The sequence below is a fragment of the Pezoporus flaviventris genome, unplaced genomic scaffold (assembly GCF_033815535.1).
Source record: "Pezoporus flaviventris isolate CSIRO_AGI_PZ_B2104156 unplaced genomic scaffold, CSIRO_AGI_Pfla_v1 ptg000066l, whole genome shotgun sequence".
Taxonomy (NCBI): domain Eukaryota; kingdom Metazoa; phylum Chordata; class Aves; order Psittaciformes; family Psittacidae; genus Pezoporus; species Pezoporus flaviventris.
Genome location: NW_026892614.1, coordinates 4,062,453 through 4,083,787, shown reverse-complemented (window position 1 = coordinate 4,083,787; position 21,335 = coordinate 4,062,453). Strand labels below are relative to the sequence as shown.

Sequence of the window (21,335 nt, the reverse complement as noted above, 5' to 3'; positions counted from 1 at the left end):
GTGCACAGCAACAGTCCTGAGCACCACATCAGTTTCTCTCCACTTAGTCCTCAGTCCTTTTCAAGTTGGTCCTTGAAACCACCTCTGGTTTCAAGGTATTTTTTGTTCCCTCAACACTGTAAAAACATTTAGCATGCTCAGGATTGACAACAATAAGCCTTCAGAAGGGTGAACAGTTCAGTTGCTGAGAATGTCTTCCGAGTTAAAAAAACAACAGATGTATACGTTTGCTAAAGAGGAGCCAGTTAACTTCTTAGTTATGTTCAGGCTGGGGCTTCTTTCTGGGGGCTTTATCTGTTTTGGGTTTTTTCTGAACCACCACTGAGTTTTATTCTAATTTTGCCCACTTCAGTGCTGGTGGCATTTTCTTTTCAAACACTGGGCTTCAATTCAGAGCGTTGAAGGCATGGGAGCAGGAGCCTTTAACATCAATGTGGCTCCCTTACGCTATGACTATAGAAAGCTCCAAACACTCATCTATTTAAAACTTCTATTTATTTTTGAGCAGTTTTAAATAGATGAGAACTAAGGAGGAAGGGACGGTTGTGCTGCTAACACCGGCTCTTGCCTGGAATCCTGTCAATGTAAAACCCTCCTGCTCCCTGTCCCGGCTGTGTAGCTGCACCAACAGAATTTAAGAACAAAATCTCATCAGTTTGGAGCCAGGGTCAGTGTCCTTAAAGCTCTGGAAAAGAGCAGAGGAGAACCCAGGGAGGAGGACCTGGTTTCCAAGATATTGGATTTGCAAACTGTTTGATTCTCTGCAGAGTTTCTTGGAAAGAACTTGGACACATCAGCTTCTGAGTATTTTAAAAGATGTAACCTTCTTTTTGTGAACTTTTTTTATTTAGAGTGCTTAAGGGTGACATCGATCAAGACACACTGGAGAAAAACGTAGGCAGTTTTGCTTGTGTATTAATTCCAAGTGTACAATTGTGGCTTGTATTTTGTTCTTTAGGCAAACACACTGCCTTACAAACAAAAGAAAACCAAAAATGTGGTCCCTCTTACTCCTGCTAGGATGTCCCCTAAGAGCAATCTCAAACCTATGCCTCTCATCAGTCCGAGGCTGATGAACGTGATTACTTTCAGCGCTTTCGCCAAGTTCCTACCTAAAAAGTGAAGCACGCGTACGAACCTTTCGAGGGTTTAAAGCCTTACCTCCATTAAAACAGGATAGAAACGCTGTTGCAAAGCTGGAGGTACGCTGCCCCTGAAGTTAAACCAGGTACTCCCGAGGCTCGCTGAACGGTGCTGAGCTCCCAGGACCCCCGCGGCCACCCCGGCCCCACCGCTGTCACCTGGCCCCGGCCCCACGCCCCGGGAGCGCCGCCTGACGTCACGGCGGCCAGATTGGCTGCGTGGGGCCGGCACCGGGGCAGGAGCATCCTCATCCCCTCCTGCACACACTCACTCGCGGATGAACTCCTCGGAAGGGTTTTACCAGCCCGCAGTGCCTTAAAGACCGGTTCTTGCACCCGCACGCAGACCCCTGGCAGCTCCGGCAACCGAAACATCTGCTCCGCATTGCGACCACCCCCCTCCAGCAAATACCCTTCCCCTGCTGCTGCTCCTCCTCCCTTCCCGCTCCGGCTCGCAGCTCGGCTCGCACCCGCCGCTTCCTTTCTTCCAACGATGTTTTCCTGCTCCACGGGGCGACGTGTTTGCTGAACTTTCCTAACAGTTTGGGGGGCGGGAGGGAGGAACCTGAGGCTTTATTTTACCCCTATCCCCCTTCCCGCCTGGAGCAGGTTGGGGGGCAGCGAGCGGAGGAGAAATCCGCACGGCGGGCGCAGGTTACACACGGGCGTTCTTTGGAAGAGGAGGAGGAGGAAGCCCTTGCACTGGGGGTCCGCGAAGCTCGGCGACTGTAGGGGTCCCGCAGTGGAAATGGCTCGGCTCGGATGGGGATTCCTTGTCCTCCTCACTGCCTGTGCACTTTTGTCACCGGCGCTCGCAGCCTCCGAAAAGGGCAAGCTGAGGAGGGTCACGTACGTTCTGCAGCCCGGCCGGGGGGGCTCCACTGGCAGCCGGCATCAGCGCCCGACCCTCCTCGGGGGGGAGCAGCAGCAGCAGCAGCGCACGTTTAACGTACAGCTCAACACACGCTACAGCGGCGGCACCCTGGAACGGACCCGGCGGATGAGCAAGCCGGGCGGCGCGGGTGTCCCGCTCCGCTTGAGCCCCGCCGGGCAGGTCCACACCAACTCCGCTCCTCGCGCCTCCTCCTCCTTCGCCAAGCCGGCCAGCTTCAGCTCGCGGCCGAAGCCGCCTCCGGGCCCCCACGGCAACAGCAGCGCCGGCCTGCCCCTCCGCCAGAAGCACCAGCTGCCGCCGCTGCCGGGGTAAGGCGCCCTCCCGCCCGCCGTGCCCTGCGCGTCCCCTCGCTCCCCCGCACGTCTGAGGCGGTGTCGCCAGCCCGCGGCCTCCCCGCCGCCCCGAGTATCTTCATCGCGGCCGCTGCCGCCTCCCCCCACGGAGGGCATAGGGGCAGGGGGCATCCGGCGCTGGGCTCCTGCAGAGCACCGTGGCGCTACCGGTGCCCGGCTGGCCGCGAACCCTCCCCGCGGCATCTGAGCCCCCGCCCCCCGGAGCTCGCGGCCTGTCCCGGGCTGAGGCGTCGAGCGGGCGAGGAGCCCCGCTGCCGCCCGCGCTCCATCCCCGCAGCCCTGCCGGGAGCGAGCTGCGGCCCCGTCGCCTTTGCGGTTTGCGGCGCCCGGGTGCCGCGTCCCGCGTGTCCGGGCACAGCCGGTGCGGGCCGAGGGCTTACCTTAGCCACGCGCCGGGAGGTTTGATTCTTCCCGCCTTTTCTCTCCGCGGCCCAGCTCCCGCCCCGCGGCCCGGCTGGGGATGGGGGCCCGGGGCCGGCCGCCGCCGCCGCGGCGCCGGGAGGGGCCCCGCCGGACCCTCGTCCCTCTTTGCTGTTCCTGCAGGGTGAACGTCTGCGGGGGGCAGTGCTGCCACGGCTGGAGCAAAGCCACGGGCTCCCAGAGGTGCATCAAACGTGAGTAGCCAGTGTGGGTCGAGGGGGCTGGGATGGAGCGTGGCGGCACCACTGAGGCCAGTAGCGGGAGGACTTGTGGGGACCGCGCTGGCATGTGGTGAGTGCTGATACTCGCTGTGGGCAAAGAGGCGCTGGCTGAGTTACAGATCCCGCCAGCATGCTTGCTCAAGCCCTCTCACAGCATCAGCGTGCTGCAGTTGTAACACGTTTCATCCCTAAGTACCTCCTTGCTAATCTTCAGCTTTGCTGAAGGATGAGCAGCAGGTGCCTCTTATGTGTGTTGCATTTTTGGAGAGAGCTCGATTAGTTTTTGTGGTGAAGTCCACACACGTTAGTGCTTGGGTGTTAGGAGTTGTTTTGAACGTGGGGGCTTAATAGGGTAAAGAACCTGCCAGAGGAGTACAGGTGGAGAGCAAGGAGTTGTCATCTCCCCATACTGTCCTTTCACCAGCAGCCTGCATGAAGATCCTGTGCTTTGGGTGTGGAATTTTTGAAGCGTTGAACAAGTCAAAAGAGATGGATTTGGGGAAGGACGTGTGGAGAGATGTACCTTTACTGGGATACTTACAAACACAAATTATGTGCATGAAATAACACAGAGTCAATGTAATTATACTCGTGTTGACCTTTCTAATGTGAAAGAGGAAGCATCTCTGCCAATTTAGGCAGGATTCAGGATGACTGTACATGGCTGAATGGCAGTGATGTTGCCATGATGTCATGTAAGACAAGTGACATACTTTTTTTTCTTCAGGAAACCCCTTTAGGTGTCAGCTATTCTGGGAAGCTCTTGGGTCATCACTTTAGTTCATTAGGACAGACTTCTGTGACTGAGACTTGGGGTATCATGGAGTAAACAATGCTTTTAAGGTGCAAACTTTAGGCTTTTTTGTAGTGGCTTTTGTCCCTGTGTGGGATTTTTCACAGTAGGGATCAATCACATTTATAATCCTCAGGAAGGTCAAGTACCTTTGACCTGTATTGAACTGTTGCCAAGAAGCAAAGGCTTTATTACAGTAGGCTGTTAAAACTTTACAGTTTCCCTGACCAATTTAGACATGAATTTAAGATGAAATTAAGGTAGGAAATTAGCATTTTCAGTTTGAAATACACGCTGCTGTGTTAGGTGAGTCAGCTTTTTTGCTTAACACATGGTACAAGTACTAAAATTATTTTCTTCAGTTTACGGTGGTATTTTGAGACTAATCTCAAACCTTACTAAACACCTCCCTCAGCTGAAAGCCCAATCACAGTGAATGGAACCTCTTAATAATTTGGGGATATTAATTAAAAAGCTGTATTTCAACTATTTCAACTGAAATCCTATTGTTATTATTTTGAAGACACACTCCCCAAATTTTCATTTTTTTTCTCTTTCTGTCTTCCAGTAACTTTCAAGTTTCTTCCTTTTAAACATTTTTTTTATTTTTAATAAAATAAGCAGTTTTATTGTTTTCTTTGTTTTTTGTCCTTTAAGTTTCCTTTTTTGTTGTTTTTTTTTATTATTTTTTATTTCTTCCATCGTCATTCAACTGTTCTCTTTATTGTCTTCTCTTTTTTCCTTTCTTTTTCTCTTTTTTTTTTTTTAATTTTTTAATTCTTGTCTGGTTTTACGGTCTTCAATAAGGACTAAGTCAGACAATTAGGTTTTTATGTGATAGCTGTAGAATCTTACTTAAATCAAAGAATTACTCGGTTCATTCATACAGTGTTTGGAGGAATAGAGTAGCAGAAAAAGAGTTAAAAGAAAGGGGTGTGTGTGTGATTTTTCCCTTTGACCATTCTTTCTCATTTTGTGTCTCTGGTATTGGGCTCTCCTTAGCATTAAATATTTTTTCTGTCTGTTCTGATGCTGCTCTGGTACATCCTAGCAGTGGTATAATACACTTGGCTTGGATCTTCCGAGTTTTACCCCTCTCTTGGCAAGCCAAGAGAAGTACTAAATGTACTGAAGTTGTCTGTTTTGTAACTTAGGCAAACCATGAGATAGCATTGACTTGATTTAGTTATGGAAGATTAGTCTCACAGTCATAAAAGCCAGCTATCTCCTTTTCTGGAACCTCCTGATGATCCTTTCAGAAGAACAGAAATCCTACAACTGAACAAATGTTAACCCTTTGTGTCCAGTAAAAAGAAGTGATTTTTTTTTTTTTTTTTTTTAATTCCGATAGTGGACTCTTAGTTAGTTTTGAGTGGATTATTTCAGTTGTGGATTAATTGTGCCACAGATGCAGGCACACCTGAGCTGACTTTGTGTAGAGTCCATTTGGACCTGTCAGGGTTTATTAGCTCAGGTTCAGTATCACTTTAATAAGCTATTTGGTCTCTAGGGCCAGTTTATATTCTCTTGAATGGTGCAAAGCCTGAGCTAATAAACCCCAGACTCATTCTGGCACTTTCCACAGCCAACTTCCATTTGTCTGCATTGTGCTTCCAGAACCAGAGTGCTGAGAGCCAGCTCTGATCAGTGAAGTTTATTAGCTCAGGTGTAATCCCAGGCTGGAACAAGCAGCATGTGTTTCTGCTCTGCTGCACCTGTGTGAATAAGCCTGCTGGTAACCCACAGAAAAAGTGGTTGAAGGGAAGAGGTACGGTCTTGCAGCCCTGGCTGTGTTAATCTTCCCCTTCCCTTTGTCTTGGTGGTCTTTGTAAGCCCTGCTTTCTCATGCATGGGACTACGGCTGAGGCTGCCCTTCCCTTGGGGACTTCTATCTCAGGTGGGTGGCAGCCTGTCTGGGAGCAGTAGCAGCTGCCTCACATTCCCTCTGTAACAGCAACAGGGAGTATTTGAAATGTTTCTGTTGTTGGTCAGAGGGCAGCATCTGTATGGAGGAGACAAGTAGACCTTTCAAGTCCTTCCTCCAAATTTTGGTTTGAAGTTGAACTGCCTGTTGTGTTTACAGTATTCATGTTCTCTTGGAAGCATGATGGTTTGTCCTTCTGTTTTCCTGTGAGCTACCTTTATGAGGGTACATACCCTATGCAATTTGGAGCATATAGGCTTTTCCCCCTCTGTGCTTCATATTTCAGTTTTACATTGTAAAGTTGTATCTTAAGAACTTTTTTTCAAGCTTGATGTGACTTTGCTTATGAAGAACTGCATCATTCTAATTAAGAAGATGAAGCCATAAAAGTATTCAGAATTGCTTTATACTGGGAGAATGATGTCTAACAATCAAAACCAACCTTTCTGAAGTGTTTGGAACATTCACCTTTGGGTAAAGACAAAAGGTGGGAAAAAATCAGCCACAGAAATAATCACTTTGGAAAGTTATAAGCATGTGAAAGGGTTTATGACAAAGATTGTCTTCCAGTCATAATTATCATAGGTTATAATCTGTGCAAGTGTAATAATAAGGTACCCCCAAGGCTGGAGAAATCCTGTTTTGTTGGTTCTTGTTGCATAATCCAAGCATTATATGAACATTAATTAACCCTATAACATGGCTGTAAGGCAAATAAAACCTAAAGCATGTAGGGTTTGTTATTTATTTCATTTATGGAAATTGAGCCATAGGTTAAATGTGGACTTGGACAAGTTGTAACAACTGTTTGGAAGGCCTAAACTGGAAAGTAGGAATTCCTGCCTTTCAGTTGCATGTTTATCCTATTGCAAACTGTTGTCCTGTATTTTGTTACTTGCAACTAAATTTCTGTTAGTTAATACTACTTTGTACAATATATGCCCTTCTGTTTATTTTGGTTTTGTTTTCTTAATGGTTGCAAGGAGCTGTTCTTCATGTTGGGAAGTCAAGAAAGAAATTATATACTGTATGCAGGATTTGATAAAGAACCACCTGATTGCAATAGTAACCCCTTTATAAAATGTGTTATAATATTTTGCCTGGAATATTAATATCAGTTGTTTGTGAGTGTGTTCTCACAAACTGGATGGTTTAAAAAAACAGCATTGCCTGAAGAAAGTCTAACTTTTACTAACATAATGATGAGAATTAACTAATGATAGTTGGAAGGAGAGAGTTGCCTGTTAATGGAATACTGAAGCAAGAGTTCCTTATTGTAGAAGTGTAAGAAAGGCTCCTGGGACAAACAGGTGAGGAAGTGGGTTTTGCAGGATTATGTTTAGAGTAAATTTCACATAGGGGCAAGATTTACTGGCTATGTAGATGTAGAGCCCGTGTACATCATTGTTGTCAAGAGGAAAAAAAGGATCTTGTGTCTTTATTAGCTGAAGATATTCTGTGTGTACACGCACGTATTATGTATTCCATGCATGGGCATAAGGTGAGGATTTTGGATTTGGAGCTGGACTGGATTCTTTGAGTTTGGTCATGAAGTTCTTTCCTATCTGTCATGTGCTCGGGCATCTTGAAAGGTCATCAGAAAATAAGTCTGTTATCCTTTTTTTTTTTTTTAAATTATAAGATTATCTTCCTAATTCTTTCTTTTTGAAGGACTTCCTGACTCAACATTAGATAGATGTTTAGTTTAATTAAAGTTTAATTTATTTTTCAGAATAAGAACATGTACAACAGTAAAGTGTTCCTGCTGAAGGAGACTAGAAAGCTGTGCTAGTACTTGCCCAGAGGAAGGGTCCCCATTGTTCAGTTCCTGAATCTGCATGGTGTTTACTTGTGTATTGCTATGCAGTTTGAGCCATCTCATCCCTAAGCTTCGAGTTTTACTTCTTGCTGTTGCTGAGTTAGCATGCTACAGCTTTGTGTCTCCTTCAGGGCAAGAGCACTGTACAGTGTCACCAGTAGTCCTAGACCCCTAGTTGTCCAAGACCTGGATGGAACATGCCCTAGGTTGCTTTTAGCTTCTGCTCCTGAATTTTCTTGGGGAAGGGGAGGGAAAGGTTGCATGCCTTGGTCTTGTTCTAATATAGGATTAGAATCCAGACCTGCGGACTTGGAAGTATACATCATACTTCCTATTAGATATAAAACTCTGACACTAAATATTTTAATATTGGTTGCTCAGAATCTGCTCTATTCCTGTCTTCAGTTCAGCTCTTAGAAATGGTGGTATCTAAGATCACTTCAACTGAGTACTTCAAATGTTTGCAGCTGTGCTTCATGGAGGTTTTCTGGTGATAAATGTTTCCTGTGGCTTGTGCTTAATCAGTTTTGTGGCTTCGAGTTTTACCAAGTTCTGTTTATTTACATTGCTTATACAAAGCCTAACTATAACATACTCTCCCCAAATGTTTCTTCTCATTCTAAGACCATCATCTGAGTAAAAGCAGTATCAATCTCCTTCAAATTATGTCCAAATCAAAATTAAATGTCTCAATTTTAAAGAGACATAATTACTTTGGCCCCATATAACTGACCTATTCGTTAGTCCTTTTTAATCTGTTCTTTGATGTTGTTTTTAAATGTTCCAAAATTGAAAAAACTGGAAGCCATTACTTGAGCAGCTGGATTTTGCCTCTGAGGTACTGGCTACTGTAGTACATAAATAAAACTTCTGAGTTTCGTATACAGGGAATAAACTGGCTTTTGTAGTGTGAAAACTCTTGCTAGCCTTCAGTGGGGATTATGCTCTGCTTTATTTTTAACTTACTGTCCTTCGGAAAGGGGGAGAATTCAAGATTCAGATTCTTATCTTTGGCTTTGTCTACCTTAGTTTGCAGCATGGACTAACGGAAGCAGGTGTATACACTAAAGCCTTTGGTTTTGATGACCTGAGGCCCACAGTATGCATGTTTCAGGGCTTAGTGTTTTATTTTTGACTAGATGTACTCTGGTCACATGAAGTGAATGCCAGTATGAGGCTGAAATGTATTAGGTGCTTTCTTGGAGTGTTCACGGTTTTTGGGTTTTTTGTTTGTTTTTTTTTTTTGAGGTTTTTACTTTGTGTTTTTCTATTTCTTTTTTTATTTTTTTTTTATTTACTCTGCCTTTAAAAGCACCAGAACTTGACTTTCTCAGCCTAGTTTATTCCTAGAAAACGGATCCCTTCCATTGCCTACAGAAAGAAAGCAAAGCTTTGGCATCTCTCTGCATTTCTGACTGCACACTGGAGGGGAAGAATTTTACATGTTAGCAAGGCAAGATACTCATTTAATACAGAGTTAAAATAGTTCTGCTCTTCCATGTTCTTTTTTGAAATGCACATCATAGTCCCTGCATAAACCTAGAGTTTTGCAGAGCTGCTTCCTGATAAATGGGGATTGATTTTGTGTCCTTTGGCAAGATTTGATTTTTCATGATTCAAATAAGCTTCTTTTTTATTATTATCTCTACATGGCAGGTTTGGCGTGGGTTTTCAGAGAAGCTAACTAATTGGTGAACTCTAATTGAGGGTTGGTTGGATTTAGGAAAAACTTTATTGTTCTTAGCATTTCAATGGCTATTATGATTAATAGCCTTTTCTCTGGTATGTATTTTCTGTAACACTTCAGTTGTCTGAATCCTGCATCCAGTTAAAAATTTTCAGTTGTCTCGTTATTGAGGCTCTCTTAGTTTATTCAGTTTCCTGCCTATTTCTTACAATGTATTTTGTAACAAAATGGATAAGTACTATAATGAGAAAGGTTAAGAGAATTGAAAGAATTGCAGATGAGAGTGTTAACCAGTAAGAAAGACCAGTGTGTAACATGCAGATCTGCTGGTTTCCTTGGTTCCTTGGTTTTGTCCATTCTGTAGTGAATGATTTCTTAATTTCTTATTTTTTTTTTTTGGGGGGGGGGATATACTGAAATGATAGAAGGATCTCGACCATGTGAAATGTTTGTACTGTCAGAATATGTACAATTGACCATCTCTTGTAAATGTCTCACAGATTGTACAACCTAACAAGTATTTATATAAAACTCCAGTAAACACAACATGAATGAAAATGTCAAGTATCAAACAGTATGTTATATTCTTATGATTGATAAAATAATGTGTCTGAAGTTAGGCTTTTGAAGTATTTCAGTATAGCTGCTATTCAATTCTGATAAATCCGCATTTAGCGATAATGCTATGTAGGTACATTGAGAATAGTCTTAATAATTAAGTATGTTATGTTGTTACTAGGTTAAGGGAGAAACTCCAATTTATGTTTGTTTTAAAGGAAATATATATGGCAAAAGCATTGGGTTTTGTTTCCCTCCTTTCTTGGATGTTTATGTAGTCATCCATACCAGTGTGGAAATGTATCAGATGTTTTGAAGTGGACCAGTGAAGAGTTCCAACAGTGACACATGCTTTTATTTGAAATATATTTAGGGAAAGAATTCCCTCAATCCCTATAGTTGTGATAAAAACAAAATTTCTGTGTAAGAAGAGGCAGATGGTTGTAGTACTTCCTACATTAATAGTCTAGCGGTCATATAGATTTTCTGTGGTTAATGCCATTTATTCTGATTATTTAAATATTATCAACCTTTTTTATAGAATGGTCTTACAACACGGTTGTTTCACCCTTGTTCACAAATTCCTTTCTCCCTTACCCCCAGTGAATGTGTAGAATTGTTGGATATATTTCTGGTAAAATTCAACTTTTGAAAACTGGAGGTACTCAGACGGAGACCTAGATCCTCAGAAAAGCATTAGGTGGTGAGCACCAGGTGTTTGTTCACTTAGCCGTTGGGTTTCTAGTCTCCAGTGTTGAATTCTCAGTCCCAACAATAACTTAAAAGGCTTAAAATGGTATCCAGAATAAAAGTATAAAAGTAAGCAGTGAGCTAATTTAGAGAACAGGGAACTATTATAAACTTTGCTCTTCTCCAGCAGGTCAGCACTGTATTCAGATTTTTCTGAGGGAAAGTGGAATATGCCTCTTTCCTTTTGGAATCCACAGCTTGTTGCTCTTCAAAGAAATTGCTTCACTGCTTTTCTTTTGGAGTCCGTAGGGGATCGTCACTCTGTCTTTTAACATAGCAGCAGTTAAAGGTGCCTTTGTATCACAACTTTTTGTTTGGGATGCGCACTCAACCAAGACGAGCTTTGGCTTGGTTTTCTTGTGTGCTTGAAGAATAGAAATCTTGAATTAATGAAATAAGAAAGGCAGTATTTGCTATGCCTTTAACAGTATTCCTGTGTTGCATGTAAAGGAACTTGGAATTTCTGCTGTAAGTACAGATACATTCATGTCACAGTGCTGGTTTTCCCCCTTTCTGTTAACTTAATGCATGCATCATTTCTCAACCCGTTTATGCTGGAATCTGAAATAGCTCCACATTTATAATCTCTTTACAATTACTAGATTTTCTGTTATTTGCCCTCCATCGTGTATTTTGTCTGGCAGGATTTATATACTCCCATGAGTGAAATTAATATATATTGTGCCAATGTGTATAGTGAGGAAATTTGTGGAAGTCAGTGCATTCTGATTAAACTGATGCTTGACTATGTGGCTAAGAGGAGGGAGGGGAAAAAAGGTATGTCAAATTTTATGTGGAAACAGGAAAATTCTAGTGGATGGGCTAGAGATAACACAAGTTCACAACACTTGTAGTGTAATTTTCATATCAAAGTATCAGAGGTTCAGGAATGACATCGAAAAACTTTTGTGAATATTTTAAGTGCTAACCAGCAGCAGTTGCTTGATAAGAGATGCTTAAAGGTGGAGTTGAGCCTGAAAGGTTAGAAACTTGGGTGCAGGAAACTCATGGGACATTTAAATTTCTTTACTGTTTCTCACTGAAAAGAACATTTTTGTGCATTTCAATCCTCCACATGATCTAGAGACACAAGGAAATAAACTTGTAAATGAGATGTTACTGTCTGAAGAAAGTAATTGTGAATCAAGGTAAAATCAAAGTGATTAGCATATGAATTGGATCGTAATGATCCTAATTCAAGAGTTATGAGGAATTGAACATAAAAGTTTTCTCATGACAAGTGGAGTTGTACCTGTATTTTGAGTCTTTCAGAATGTCTGGAAAAGAAATTTCAATTTAAACTTCAATATATGATAATATTTTTTACTTATGGTTTTAATATTATAAATTATGCTTAATTTGGTATATGAAAACATAAATACATTCTGTACATGTAGAAGATTTAAAATATTTACATTTTTTTAAACTGTTACAAACCTTTTATTTTAGGTCTTGCTCCTGCAAATATTTATATACTCTTTAAAAAAAAAAATAACATGACCCTGTGGACTGAAAAGTGTCTATGTGTAGATCAGTCCCAAAGCGACATATAGATGTGCTGGAAGGGGTGTGTTTAAACCCGATAGTAATTTTATTTTATACTTGCTTTTTTGAAGGAATGTTGTAAATACAACCATACCAGGCCTGCTATGTGTCCCTTTAATTCTCTCTTCTGTCTGCGATGGTGGTGAGCAGTAGTTGGTAAGGGAAAGATGCATAAAAGGAGATACAGCCACAGAAAATGTTTTCAGCTTTTTGCGATGCAGGGATTTCCAAGGCAAATGTGGCACCATAGCTTTATTTTTGGTAGATGTAGATTGCATGGTCTTAAAACACATGAACCAGCCTGAAAGGGCCCTGTGTTCCTTCACAAAGCTTCTGGAAAGTGGGGGGATGTTGGTTGTGTTGTCTGTGCCTGGCCTTCCCATGTGACCAATTTCTTGGCACAGCAAGTTTGGGTGCCGTATACTAACAGGGTCAAAAAGCAGATCATTGAACTCTGACAGAAAAATCTATTGAGAGTTATTAAACACAAAACCAGGACTCTTGCTCAGAAAGCTGCTGAGTCCTTAATTCTTCAAGGCTGTAGTGGTACAACATTTTACTGCTTGTCATCCTGTCCTGACACCTGTCCTAAAGCATCCACCTTAATAATTAATGGAGAGAGGAGACTAGACTAAGTGGATCTTTGATCTGACCCACTAAGCCTAGTCTCATTATTTGCATCTTTGCCACGCTTCATTTTGAATTTCCAGTCATGACCTCTTTGTATTGAATAGGAACAAGCCTATTGCCTTTAATAGGAGTATATCGCCCCCCTTTTCAGTTTTAAACTTGATGCTTCCATGGTCCAAGTTTTGGAAACTTAGCTTTATGGAAAATAATGGTGTTTGCAGTTAGATGTGCCATTATTGTTGCCTTCAAACAGAACAATTAGGTCATAGATTTGGCATGCTGCAGCTGTCTTGAACAGTTTTAAAACCAAACTGCTGTATTATGTCAATTTAAATGTAAAGCCTTTCTGAAAAAGTATTTTTTCAAATCTTATTTTGTGGTCTTACATTACACAACATCAATCAAGAACGTCAATCAAAGAGTGCATTGCTGTGAAGATCTAATGGATCAGGTTTTTGACCTGTTGTCACTGTTCACGTGATCTGAGGAAAAAAAAAGGTCTTTTGTAACATAGTTGCTGGATCTGCTGATGCTTTTTTTGTTATAAGGCCAGCTAGAGTAATGCAGTTTGTCCTGTGGAGTTTCATGTGCTTTGTGTATATGTAGAGCTGAGATACTTGTTTTGGGAAAAAAAGATAATGTAATTTCAAAATAGCTGCATAGTTTTCAATTCATTGCAGTTTTGTTATGTTCGCTTTGGTAAGTGAAAACCTTAGTTTTCTTAGGCTTTTGAAGCACAGCTTTCAGGAAAAAAAGAGTTGGGGTTTTCTTAGGGTTGTCTTTTGCAGGCGTGTGAGTTGTTACTTCACTTTTGAGAGAGGAGATACACAATGATCAGTGTCCTAGCAGGGTGGATGTTATATTGACTTCTGGGGTTGTCTTGTGAACTTACTGCTGTGTTTGATTTTTTTTTTTTTTTTTTTTTTAAAGCAGCTTGCTAAGAAGCCTGAAGTTTGATATAAATGCATGTCCATAAATCTCCAGGAATACACGTTCAGTATGGTTGTGGATTTTTTTTAATGTTGTAAAAATGGGACTTCTGCAAATCCTGATGATTTTTTAAATGTAGTTTTTATGTGATAATTTTCTAAAGAGCTCTGTGCCCAGACTGTCTCACTGTGATCTTTGCACATTTTCTAACAGATGACCTTCATGATGGGGTCAGTGTTTGGATTTTGGAGTCTCTGTAAAGTCAGTGAGCCTTACATTTGAGAATTTAAGGCTCCTGACTCTATTTTCCAAAGGTATAATTAATTTCAGTCATGTTCATATAAGCAAATTTCTACTCTTAGCAAAATCTAGGTCTTAAAAGCCAGGTGGAAAAAAGAGTTGGCTTGTGTATTAAAACATATGCTTGCTGTAAGTTTACAGTGAAAGTTACAGCTGCTGAAGTTTACAATGAAAATGGTCTTCAGTTTTCCAGCAAAGACAATATATAGCCTGAAAAATAAACAGAAATATAAGTAAGCAAATGATTACTTTTTTGTTGCCAGGGAGATTCATAGTACATAATTAAGTTAGCTCAGCTACGTAGTATTGGGAAGGAGAGATGTTGCAGAAAAACATGGAAGGGGGAATTACATGTGAGAAGAACCCCATGCAAAGTTAAAGTTGAGGGCAGCTCCGGTGTCATATATAGGTGGTATTCATGATGTATCTGTATCAGATGGTATTGTCTGTTGGCAAACTGGTTCTTCAAATTAACACAGTCTCATCCTAACAAGTTATTTCATATGTATGCTTATGTGCTTTATTTTTACATATAAATGTATGTATTAAAATAATTTTAAGTGCCAAGTACTCAAACTTATTTGGATGAGCACTGTGGACTGTCTTTTTAAAAGAATAGAATAATTGTGTGGATATACTTGAATATGGTGCAGAATCACATGTTATGGTTTAAGACATGGTCTTACCTATTTTAGTAAAACCTGTAGACTTTATCACCTGGCATATAATTTTGTCTGAGTTAAAAGATCCCAACTGAACAATATCCAACAACAGTATCCAAAGTTTGTAGGAGTAAAGTAGCTCAGCAGTGATTCTTATAAATGCTTCTTTGCATGCCATGTCTAATGGGACTAATGAAGAAATTATGATTGCTATTTCAATTAGAATTGCGTTCTACTGTTCAATTATGTTCTCTGGGTAAGAGAATTAATTTGTTTTGTTAACTTTGTTAACATTCTTTAAATATGGTAGCATTGTAAGTTTAAGCATCCAAAGTAAATCCTCAGATTAGGTATACCTCTGCAGCGTTACGTGTACGTATGTTCAGCAATTACTTTTGCTCCTCCCTCCCCCCCCCCCCTTTTTTTTTTGGTGGGATTTGCTGCTTCTCCAAATTTCTCGCTCAAAATGGAATTGATCCTGTGTTAACTAGGTCTATGAGCTGGGTGCTGTGTCTAGGCTGATTATTCAGACTCCTTCTATAGTCAGTGGATAGAGCAATGCAGTGTAATTACTCCTATCTGAAGGCAGCTATCTGAAAGTGCATTGTCTTTTGAAGAATCTGCTCCCTTTTCACTGGTGGTACAAAGAATGTATAGAAGCTAGCTGTGATAATCATGAGCACCTGCTTGTTTCTTCAAAGAATGTAACTCCTATGTGCAGCTATGTCTTTGTAGTACCAGTTTGTGTGTCTTATGTTACTGAAGTGGTGATATGGGAAGGAATTTCATTTGGGTTTTAGAGGGGAAGGGTTGAATTACTTTATACTTTTCTCCATCGTTTTTGTCATCTGTAATATGACCATAAGTATTCCAGCTAGGTATCTATAGGGGATCTGTGATTTTTAGATAGTAATAGAATGAATCCAAGCCTGAATCAGTAGTAAAATTCTATCATCTGCATAATGTTGTTTCAGCGGATGCAGTTTGGTTGTTAAAGTATGGGGAGGGAGGATGCATGAAAGGAAGGGGTGTGTAAAAGGCCACTAACAGGAAGATTTGAAATAACTGGGGTTTTTATTTCAAGTATTTCCTGGTTTTTAGCTCACTTGCATTTTACTTTTCAAAGTTGTTAAAATGTTGTCCATGTCTTATGTAGGAAAGCAGTTTAAAAGCTATTCTACCTTGTATACTATCTTTTGTGGAGCTTAGCAGTATTGCTTTCTCCTATTCCAATTAACATTAGCAGTTAACTTTTTTTTATTGTGTGGAGTTTGTGTTTTCCTTCATGCTTTGGTTCACAGATACTGTTTACAATATCTTTTCTTAGCTAACTGTGCACCACCGTGCCAAAATGGAGGGATGTGCCTGCGACCGCAGCTTTGCGTGTGTAAACCAGGAACAAAAGGAAATTCCTGTGAGGATAAAGTCATGCAAGACACCTCTTCCACTGGAGGCCGGAGCCCTGTTGTTCCCCCGTGGCCCATACCTCAGCAGGCTGCCCAGCAGACCTTCTCTCAGAAGGTGCAGGTCCCCCCGAAGGTTGGCCCTATGACTCAGATGGCGTTCACCATCAAACAGAAGCCTCCTGTTGGGTTACCTCAGCAAATGCAACCACAGTAAGTGTTTTCTTTACTTTCAAAGGAGTCCACTATGTTATTTTTACAAAACATTGTTCTTTGCAAGTGTTTTCAAGTCATTGTATTTGGAGACTTTTATTTTAACTGTCAAACTTCAGTGGGTCTTTAAACTTCTATTGCCTATAAGCCAGATATCCTCACCTGAACAGAATCTCCTATAATATCAGTCAACTTTATTTTACTTAGAATTATAGAATCATAGAATAGTTTGGGTTGGAAAGGACCTTAAGATCATCTAGTTCCAACCCCCTGCCATGGGCAGGGACAGCCGGCACTAAACCATGTCACCCAAGGCTCCGTCCAACCTGGCTTTGAACACTGGCAGAGATGGAATGACAATGCTGTACTAATTTCAGAGGAGCTATTCTTAATTTAGATTAGTGACTTTCTGAGTTTAGTCTAGAACAGTCTAACACAGAATTTTTGCACTTCATAAAACTGAAGAAAGTAAGATTTGGTGCTTATGTTCTGGTTTCTTTCTTCCATTTGCATTTTATTTTCTTTAAGTGTGAATAGCTCTACTGCAGTGGATACTTCTGCTTGCTTGTGTTTGAAGTTCAGGGTTGTATCTGCCTGTCATAAGTAGCAAGGAAACACCCCTCTTGTTGGAGACTTTTTTCTCTGCTTCTTCAGTAGCTGGTGACCTAGCCAGACTTTGATATTGCTTTCATTAGTTTAAATACTTCAGGTGTGCCTGAAATTTCCCTATGATGATATTTTTATTAATGTGTCTGACCTTAACTTGATTCAGGGCTGTGTTTGATATGGGGTTAGGGAGAGGCACAGGAGGTGTGGCAGTCGAGTGTGGACAGTTTTAGGTGTCTGCTGCAAGTACTGTCCTAGTTTCAAGTGGACTGGGTGAAAAAAGTGTTTCTGCCCTGTACCAGGTGTTGCTTTTGGATAGCTGTAAGCAGGGTGCAGTCCATCTCACTTCTAGCTTCCGGAGTAAGATAATTAGGACTGGGAAATAAACAGTGCTTTCCTGTGGCCAAAAACATAAAAATGAACCCAGAAGGGTGGTGTGTGATCATTGAAGCCCGCTTTTGACAGAAAAGTACATCCTGCCACCCCTCCTCAAAGCTGAAAATAGAGATCACTGGTTACTGCCAATGTTTGCTGTTGTCCAGTAACCTCTCTGTAAGGTTTTTTTCCTCTTAAACCCTTCCAGTTCCAAGTCCTAGTTCATTTAACTGTGGAGCCTTGAACAGAACTGGGTTTGTACATGCCTTTTGTAATAGGGAGTAGAACTTAGCTGAGTTCCCTTGGAGTCCTAAACCCTAAGTCAGTATGTTCTTTGAGAAAGGTGGAAGTTGGGGCAGGGTAGGCTTTAGGAACAAATACATCCACAGTCTTGAAGGACAGAGAAATTGCTACCCAATGTATTATTTTATAGTACTCTCATTCCTGTCAGGGAAGCAAGGGTTATTGAAGTGACTAATACAAAGGGGGAATTACCAGTAAATTCAGCAGGCTTTTTACTGCTCCTTCCCATCCAGACCAGCAGGACTGCTAACCCTCAACACCTGCCTACTCTGCTTAGCCCCACAAAGTGCAGTACAGCATATCAGTGCAAAGAGGCCAGACAATTCCAGTCTTATCAGTGCTGATGTCTGTAGTGTGTACTGTCTTTTTCTTTTTGCTTCCCTTCCTCCACACCAAGCATTCTCAATGAATTCTTCTTCCTGTTGTGATACAGGCCAGTTATTCAAATTGGGCATAAAGAAAATATGGGCAGTTTGTTCTTGGCTAAAGAAAATTTGTTGTCTTCCAAACATTCTCAAACTGCTGAAAGGACTTGTGGCTGCCTCCTAAAGAAGACTTATTTTCCATTATTCCTGGAAAAGCAGAGTCCAGGAATAAAGGGTTCCTCTTCTATGAAAAGAGAAGGTGATAAACTACTATTTTTTTAATGCTGCTATGCTAGTTGCTAAGTTATGATACTCAAAGTGTTTCTAGAAGGTACCTACAGTGTGTCATGCTTCACCAAAATCTCAGCTCCTGCTTGCATGAGAGACATTCCCAGATGTCAAGGAAGCAGCTTCAGACTAACAACCCCCATCATGTTACCGGCCATCCAAAGCGTTTCAGCACGCTTCCAGAAGCAATGTTAACCCAGGTGGGCTTTGTAGTTCATGGGACCCTGCTCAGCCTAAGGGTTTTCTTCTTAGATGTAAATAGACGTTTTCAGGTAGATAAGACTGTCAGTCTTTGAGATTGCATGAAGCTAAATCTGTTTGAGCCAGCTTAATAATGGAGTGAGAAATGAAAAACTGAGTCTTTGGAGTCATGAGAAATCCAGCCTACAACCTTGGCAGGAGACAGACATAGGAGTGGGAGATGGAGAAGAAATGGGCTGTTTCACAAACCAAAGCATAAAGTGCAGCAGCAGAAGGTGGATGTTTAGATCCAAGTGTTGAAATAAGTGCAACAGTAGTTCTAGTTCTCGTGTAGACTGTTAGGGCAATTTCAAGGGCTGAAAGAACCTTCTGAGGTCAGGTTTTTACCACTGGTACAGAGCAAATGGGCTAGTTCTTGCTTCAGGTCCTCTCTGAATGTCTTGCATGATCTTGTATGGTGTGTGAGGCTCTCCACATATGTTTGGAATGGCTTTTTCCTGTTCCCACCCCTAGAAATACAGGGAAAACTGTGGCAGGAGTGGAATCATGCATTGTCAGCGTGGTTGGTGTGCTGATCTAGGCACTTTTTCTGCAGAGCTGTCAAGGACTGGTGAGGGTCAAGGCACAACCTGACCTGGAACACCAAATTAAGCTCCTAGAGGAGGCTTGTCTCTCCAGCATTTCTGTTTTGCCATCCTCTGAAATTTTTTTTCTGTTTTATATATGAATGCAACTTTTCCACCTGCAGTCATTGAGATGTCTTCTTAAGTGTTTTCTTGGAATCACAGTGGCAGTGACATTTAGGGAAGCAGGAAATTTCTTCCCAGAGATCTTTTTTTGAAGAACATAGTGCTGAACAAAAGGAAAGCTGGAGAGAGATTAATTACCTGGAATATCCTGGATTTAGAACACAGGCACTTAGCACCAGCAAAGTCTGTCATAACCCTGGGCTGAAGATGATTACTATCAGGTAATAGGTCTCATCTCGGAACAACACTAGCAGAAAATGTAGCTGGCTGTAATTGAAACCAAGTGGTGTCTCAGTAACAAAACCCTGCATCTTCTTGGAACCTGTTGGGAATTCTGATCTCAATAACAGACGTGCTTTGCGGTCCTGAATTTCTGTGATAGCTCTCCCGTAACTCTGGGTGCCCCTTTCAGACCTCATTCTCTCACTTGTTGGCAACAGTTCAATTTTCTGCATTTAGCAGCTGTGGGAGCAGATGTATTTATTTTTTTTTTTTAAGGGGAATTTCTATTACAGTTTTGGAAATGGTCATCAGAAAGAGCACAGCATCAACCAGCTGAAACTCAGTAATACAGTGCAGCATCACAGTATTGCTCCTTCAGCCTCTTCTGGAGGCAGCTGTTGAAATTTTAAAGTCTGCTTCTGTGTTGGGCAAAGCAAAGCTCATTGAAGGAGAGGTGACTGAACAAACTTCAGGTGACAGGTTTAGACTTACTTGTGTGTCTGGTGCACTTAAAGATGTTTCCTAAGAGGTCCCCTCCACCTTTATTCCCGAATCTCTGGGCCTAGTCCTGTGGTGTTACAGGCAGGTGTATTAATCTTTAAAGATTGTTGACTTTGTGTTGCATAAACTCTTGGCTGAGGTTTACTGCAAAATATAATAGGCTGCTCTTAGTTATTCCTATCTTTACTAGCTATTTTTCTGTATCTTTGACTATGTTATTTATTGTTTAGAACATGAGGTTCTAAGATTGGTTTATGTGATGACTGAGCAAGCAGTGATCTAAGAAAAATTAGAGAAATGGTTTTTGAAGTTTAATAGCTAGAGTAAATATTTCTGGAGGACATCCATTTTCATCACCATTATGATAGATTCTTGTTCTAAAGAGGTACAGAGCAACTAAAACTTGACTACTTTTAGTTAGAAGAGCCCTGTACTTAACTGTGAGGTCTGTTTAAAAATACTTTATGGAAGCTCTTAACAGAATATTGGACTTCTCTTCAAAAAGACCTTGTCTTTTTTATTATTTTTTTTTAAACTTTTTTAAGGAAAGCAAGGATTTTGGGGTAGTATTGGTGTTAGAAGCATAGAAGATCTTAGGTTGGAAGTAGAGGCAATCTGGTTCAACCCTCTGTTTAAAGTGGGATCATCTATAAAAGGTTACTTAGGGCTTTGTGTGATTGACCTTTGTTTTCAAGGCAGCAAGGTCGGGGATCTTACAGTATCTCTGGACTCCTGTTGCAGCACTTGACCACCCTCAGGGGAAAAAAAAAATCTCCTTATGTAGTTGAAATTTCCATTGTTGCACATTAATTGTTACTCTAGTATTTTTTTGTTATATGTCTGTAAGAAGACTGGTTCAATCTTCTCTGTATATTCTCAAGAGGCTGTTGGGGATTGTGGTATTACCCCTTGAACTGCCTTTTCTTAGAGCTGAACAAGCTCACCTCCCTCAGTCTCCCCCGTCTGCTCCAGTCCCTGACAGTCTTGGTGGCCTTCTGCTGGACTTGCTTCACTGTGCCAGTATTTTCCTTGATTTGTGGAGACTTAACTGGGCATAGTATTCAAGATGCAGCCTTACAAGTACCAGATGGAGGGAGTAATCATTCCCCTGACCTGCTTGGCTATGCTGTTGCTAAAACAGCCCAGTATATGGTTGGCATTCTTCACATGAGGGCATGCTGCTGGCTCATGTTCAGCTTGTCCCCTGGGACCCCTAGATCCCTTTTTGCAGAGCTGCCTTCTGGCCATTGCAGTGTCAACCCTGCACTGTCAGACAGAGTTGCTGTGTCTCAGGGACAGGACTTTGTGCTTGCCTTTAAACTTTGTGAGCCTATTTCTCCAGCCTATCAAAATCTCTCAGGCCTCCAGTATAACAACCACTCTTCCAATTTGGCAGTCTGTATGATTGTGTAAACTGCATTTTTCCCTGTATCTGGGTCATTAGTAAAGTTGTTGAACAATACTGGTCGCAGTGTTAATC

At 41.6% G+C, this 21,335-nt stretch overlaps 1 protein-coding gene across 5 annotated transcripts in view; it reads left to right on the top strand.

Annotated features, from left to right (window-relative positions):
- Positions 1 to 1,365: 1,365 nt before the first annotated feature.
- LTBP1 (latent transforming growth factor beta binding protein 1) overlaps positions 1,366 to 21,335 on the top strand; it is a 198,879-nt gene continuing 178,909 nt past the window's right edge. For 4 of the 5 annotated variants that reach the window (XM_061471019.1, XM_061471017.1, XM_061471018.1 and 1 more), the window contains exons 1-2: positions 2,854 to 3,004; positions 15,957 to 16,245. In XM_061471019.1, the coding sequence (XP_061327003.1) occupies positions 15,989 to 16,245 (257 nt within the window). In that variant the 5' untranslated portion in view covers positions 2,854 to 3,004; positions 15,957 to 15,988. Of the gene's footprint in view, positions 2,346 to 2,853; positions 3,005 to 15,956; positions 16,246 to 21,335 lie in introns of those variants that run through there. The other variant, XM_061471023.1, reaches the window with a different exon arrangement.